This window comes from Lupinus angustifolius, chromosome LG04, assembly GCF_001865875.1.
Source record: "Lupinus angustifolius cultivar Tanjil chromosome LG04, LupAngTanjil_v1.0, whole genome shotgun sequence".
Lineage (NCBI taxonomy): Eukaryota > Viridiplantae > Streptophyta > Magnoliopsida > Fabales > Fabaceae > Lupinus > Lupinus angustifolius.
The window spans coordinates 14,630,028-14,635,880 of NC_032012.1; the positions used below are offsets into that span (position 1 = coordinate 14,630,028).

The window sequence follows — 5,853 nt, forward strand, 5'->3', positions numbered from 1 at the left end:
ATAAGAAGTGTGCAGCTACAGAACTATATAAGGTATGAACTACAATGGAACCAATACAAATCTACAAAGTGACTAGGGAAATGCTCAAGTCAATCAGGAATAGAGACAGCAATCAAGCAGAAAGAAACAATTTAAGAACAAGATAGTCCAACTTTGAATAAACATAAGCACTGCTTTTTTTAAAAAGAATATGATTAAATCCAATTATCATGGCTTGAATTATAATGTAGCATCAAGAACTAGAAAAAGGACTTCATAAGTGCTCAAGTACACCAAAAATGAACAGAATCTCACACCATTGTGGAGTATAAAGGGTCAGAGTATGCAACCTGACCCACATGAGCAGAGCAATTGTTAGGCACTAGATCTTATAACTAAACATAATACTAAAGTAAAGGACATTCTTATACTGTAAGTGACAGAACTTTATAGCTTCCAAAACATCTTAAATATACCAAAACTTGTAAAAAGTGAATGCTTCATAAATATAAGGCCATACCAAAGCAAGAAGAACTTGCACAGGTGTTGGAAAATTATTATCATATGTGTTATACATGACAGAATAGTGAGAACTTGATCTAGAAGACTATTTGATCAGTTCAAACGTCTTCGCCTAGGAGCACGAGAATCTCCACTGTCCACATCAGACACTCTTGAAGCATCATTTCTCCTCCTAGAAGTTGATGACAAGGATACCATGGAATCAATTTCAACAGCAGTGTCCACTTGACTCTCAGAATTTATGACAGCACCAATGCTTGAAAAGGAATCTCTGTCATCAACTGGAAGAGGTTGGTCTTGGTTTCTACCGAATGGATGGCTGCTGAAATATGCATCCACTAACCTTTCAGCAGAACTACTCACTGCTGCTGATGTATATCTTGCTCTATTTGATGATGTTCTTCGAAGTAAAAGGGATTCCCTCCGGATATCCCCTGCCCCAGGAAGATTATTCTGTGGCAAACCCACCACGTCATCAGGGGGTGCCCCAACATTCTGCTCTCTCCGTATACCTCGAGATGTCAAAAACCTACTTAGCAAGGAACTGGTTCTCTCAGCCGTTTCACGAGCATTGTCTGGTTCATTTGACTGAACTAAATCCCTAGTAATATCAATTCTGCTTCCAAGACGTCGAATCATCTCTTCGACAGGGAATGCAGTTCCCTGAAGGGTTTGTCTCAAACTCTCAACACGCCTAGCATGGGGCCTGAGAGGGATTTTAAGAGTGGCATCTTCCTCAGGAACTCGAATATTGTTCCCACGACCATATATCGGGGTAACATTCTTTAGAGTCACCTCTCCCTTGCAAACTGGACATTCCTTAGCATCTGAATGTAAATGCAGCCATCGGTACAGGCATGGCCAACAAAACAAATGACCACAACAAGTCACAACAGGATCCTTGGCCAGGTCCAAACAGATATTACAATCGAAAAAATCCCCAACATTGCCACTACCCTTTTCAACATCATCCTTCTTCACTGTTGTCTCGTCCTCCATAACACCATTATTGTTTTCACATGCCTTGGGAATCTCCACCTCTATTCTCTCCTCAGCAGCCACACTGCCTTCACCAGCCTGTAAGAGACTTCCATTACCCGAATTGACCAGAAACTGGTTCAATTCCATGGAGATATTTCGAGCTTCCGGTGGTATATGAAAATGCAAATGGCGTGGCACTTCTGGAAAATGAACATGAACTGCAGGAGGAGGAGTGACAGGAAGCTGTCGCCATCTCCACCGTGACCTAAGCCTCAAAGCTTCACTGAATCTAAGAGGCTCATCAATCCAATCATCCAAGTTCATAGCTTCATTGACTGTGGACCCAGCTGGTGGCTCCGGGCCTGGACCCAGATTCAAATCGAGGTTCATTGCATCGGAAGTCTCGTCCCCCATCTCACCAAGCCAGAAAGAAGCTTCCTTTCTTACAAATTTCAAATAACTCATATTAGGGTAATCTAAAACAAGCAATATTCATTTACAAGCTCAAAATTTTAACCCAAATCAAACAAACCCAAAATTAAAGGGGAGAATCCAACAAAATCACTTTGTATTAAATAAAAATGAACATTCAGAAATTAAAATCAACAAAATTTGAAACAATAATCCTAACATCATCCCCTAACATAGTCCAACAAAAACACGTCTTTTCTAATAAAATTGAACCCACAGAAACTAAAATCAACAAAAATCGAGAAAAAAGAAAACCCTAATTTCATAGCTAACATGAACAACCCCAGATCTAGAAAACAAGGTATACCAAAATGAGAAGCAAAACCCATAACGAATTACTTAAATTTTCATAAAATTGAATGGTTTCTTAAGAAATTGAGCTTCAAATTATGTTAAAGTAAGTATTTTTATCATAATGAAACCACCTTAGAGCTTGTTGAGGTTGGTGCTGGCTTCCTCGAACGTGTTGCTTAAGTGCGATTTGGTTCAAACATTATTACCTTCGCTATGTTTCGATCTAATATGAAAGAGATTCAGAGAGAGAGAGAGAGAGAGAGAGAGAGAGAGAGAGAGAGAGAGGGTTTTGACTTTTTGATGAAACGCAGAATCGAGAGAGAGAGAAGAAAGTTGCAATTGCACTTTGGGATGAAGGTGCTATGATTCTAATCGCTATGATGAAAATGAACGGCTCTGATCGAAGGGTTGAACAATGAGTGGTTTGGATCACTTGCTGGATCAGGTGATTGCTTGTGTGTATAATCAGAGCCGTATATATATGAAAAGAACAATATGTGAGTTGTGATGGAGGGAATCTCAAGAAATATCCGATTAATACATGAATGTAATATCTACGCCTAAAAGTATATATCAATATACTAATAATATAATAATTTATATATAATTAGAATATCATATATTTTTTTTCTCCTAATAAATTAAAAAAAATTAGTGCAATTATTAATTTATAACTTAATGTTTGAATTTAAATTCAATATTAATATATTTTTTCCAATTGAATTTTAATTCTTGTAAGTATTAGGAAAATGTTGTAACATTCATTTACTAAAGCAAAAACAAAATAAATATAAGTAGCACTTTTAACTTAAAATATACATTTAAATGATATATATATATATATATATATATGAGGATGACTCAAGTGAAAACATTTCTCACCTTAAAACTGTAGAACAATAAATCTGAGCCTTACAACCTATTATGAGTGGTTAAAATTAAAAGTTAATTATTGGTCATGTGTATGTATTTTTAATCTTGTCATTAAAATAAGATTTAATGGTTCATATTAATTGTTTTCATTTCTCATAATCACAAATGTTTTCACATGAGTCGTTATATATATATATATATCATATGTTTTAAGAGTGAAAACCAACTTTTTTTCTCAAATTAATTTTGGACAAGTGATTATAATATAAATACGTTGGATTTGCATAAACTCAAAAGTATGTCTATTCAAGTTAAGCCATCTTGATGAACTATGTGTACAAAGGCATATGGATGATCTTCTATACCATTATTTTTCTATTTCTCTGTACTAAGTTAATAAAATTATGTCAACTAATATCATTTATTGTTTTTTATAGAGGATAAAAAAATTATTGACACAATTTTATTAGTTGACAATTTGACATAATTTTATTAACTTAGTATAAAGAGATAAAGAAATAGTGGTATAGAAAATCTTTTTCATACTCAATGTAAAGTCACACTTATATGCTCAATGCAAAGTCCGTCTAAAGCATGACGTCCTATATAAATTGTTATGACTAGTGTGTCGAATGCTAACTTGCTAAGTCTGTGGAAAGGATAATGTGATCAAATAAAACGCGTCTAGAATATAAAGCTACATTCTTTATGGATAATATCACTTCTATTGCTCTTTGTATAAGTATGAATAATAGTTCCTATTGACCATCTTATAATATTCATTGTATATCAAGCAATAAATGCTATCTCTCAAGGGATTAATTCTTCTCAGAACAGTCATTTTAACATACATATCAATGAAGTTGTTAGTCATACACTATCTCTGTATTGAAATTTTTAATCTCTTGTAAAGCGAAAAGGATAAATAGAGAAAAAGGAAAAAAGTTGAGCGTATATAACATATCCAGAGAAAGTTGTTAGGATAAATACATGAAGTTTAACAAGCTCTAGTATGTTTCCATAGAAGAATGATATTATTTAACAAGTTGTAGCGTGATTATAAATAGAGTTTAATAAGCTTTATTTTGATATAGGAATTGTAATATACTTACTCTGGGAGAAGATTTATGTCGACCACACCAATCTATTGTGTAAGAAAGAATACTTGAGGAGGCTAGAATACTTAGTTGACCCTCAAGAGGCTTTGTAAGAAAAAATAAATATTACATGTTTATAGAGGATTGTTTAGTGAAGAATACATTCTTTTGGTCCTTGTTGAAAGAAGGAAATCCTTCACAATGAGTTGTGGGTAATAAACGTAGCTCTAGTAAAGTGGACCAATATAACTCATTGTATTTATCTTCTAACGCTTAACTCGTTGAAGAAGTTAAATTTTGCAAAAAGCTTTTATTATTTTTGTTTATATTATTTGAAAAAGAAAAATAACTTATTTATTTTATATTGTCCAACCTTCTTGTGTCTACCTGTGAAACTTCAATTGATACCAAAGCTCGAGTTGAACACTTAAAAGTGTTGAGTCAGCACATTGCACAAGCATGGAGCTAGAAGGACAAACAATAAACAAACCTTCTCTCTTCAATGGAATAGACTATGATTATTGGAAGATGATAATGATGACATTCCAATTTGGACAAAGTATTGACATTAGGAATAAATAGAAAATAACTATTCATTTCCCAAAATAGTGTTGGTAAAGCCACCTCTGAAGCAAATAGACAGCAGAACATAAGAGCCAATATTAAATGAACTTAAAAGCTAAAAATTATGTATTCTATGAGAACAAAACATAATAAAGTTATCAACTATGAGAATGCCAAGGATATGAGATACATTAGCATTGACTCACGAAGGCTCATCACAAGTGAAGGAATGAAGGAATTAAATATCATCATGCTTTCTCACCAATAGCTCTTAAAATATTTCAGCAAAAAAACATTAATATAATGTTCGGAAGATTCCAAACAATCTCCATTAGTTTGAGATCTTTTGGATAGATCTATGAAAACGAAGATCATGTCGGGAAACTCTTACATTTTTTTAAGCTATCACTATGCCATAGTTATTAAGCAACATAGCTCCTTTTTTGGATTCAACACTAGTTTCGGGTATTATCTATATGAACATAGTAAAATGTTGGATTTGATTCAACAGTGTAGATATGTGCGTTGTTGTATGTGATACATACAACAATTCTTCCTATAGCAAGCGCTATTATATGTATGATACTTATACCATTATTGACTATAGGGAGTGTTGTTGTATGTTATACTTATAACATTTATGTGTGATACATACAACAACACTCCTTGCAAGAAGCGTTGTTGTATGTATCACATATTATATCGCTCTAATTGAAAGCTTTCAATGATTCAGATTGGGCTACATGTATTGATTCTAGATAACCTATTTCTCGATAGTGCATCTTTCTTGGCAATTAATTGATTTCATAGAAATCAAAGAAACAAAACACAATTGTTAGATCATCTTCAGAAGTTGAGTATCATGCCCTTACTACTACCTCTTGTGAGATTCAATGGTTATCATATTTATTGGAGAGTTTTCAAGTGCCTTTCATGAAGCCAACTCTTCTTTATTGCGATATCGATAATGACTCAGCTTGTTATACTACAACCAATTCTATGTTCTGTGAGCGCACTAAACATATAGAAATTGACTGTCATGTGGTTAGAAAGAGACTTCAAGCACATCTCT

The 5,853-nt window shown here is 33.7% G+C and overlaps 1 protein-coding gene across 2 annotated transcripts; it reads right to left on the reverse strand.

Annotated features, from left to right (window-relative positions):
• On the reverse strand, positions 462 to 2,693 carry LOC109345958. 2 transcript variants are annotated; one of them, XM_019585270.1, is made up of 2 exons: positions 2,379 to 2,693; positions 462 to 1,920 (listed from the first exon to the last, which is right to left on the reverse strand). In XM_019585270.1, exon 2 carries the CDS (start codon positions 1,894 to 1,896, stop codon positions 595 to 597), a length of 1,302 nt encoding a protein of 433 aa, XP_019440815.1. In that variant the 5' UTR covers positions 1,897 to 1,920; positions 2,379 to 2,693; the 3' UTR covers positions 462 to 594. The 2 variants fall into 2 exon arrangements, with proteins under 2 accessions (XP_019440815.1, XP_019440814.1); XM_019585269.1 differs by having other exon boundaries at positions 462 to 1,924; positions 2,379 to 2,689.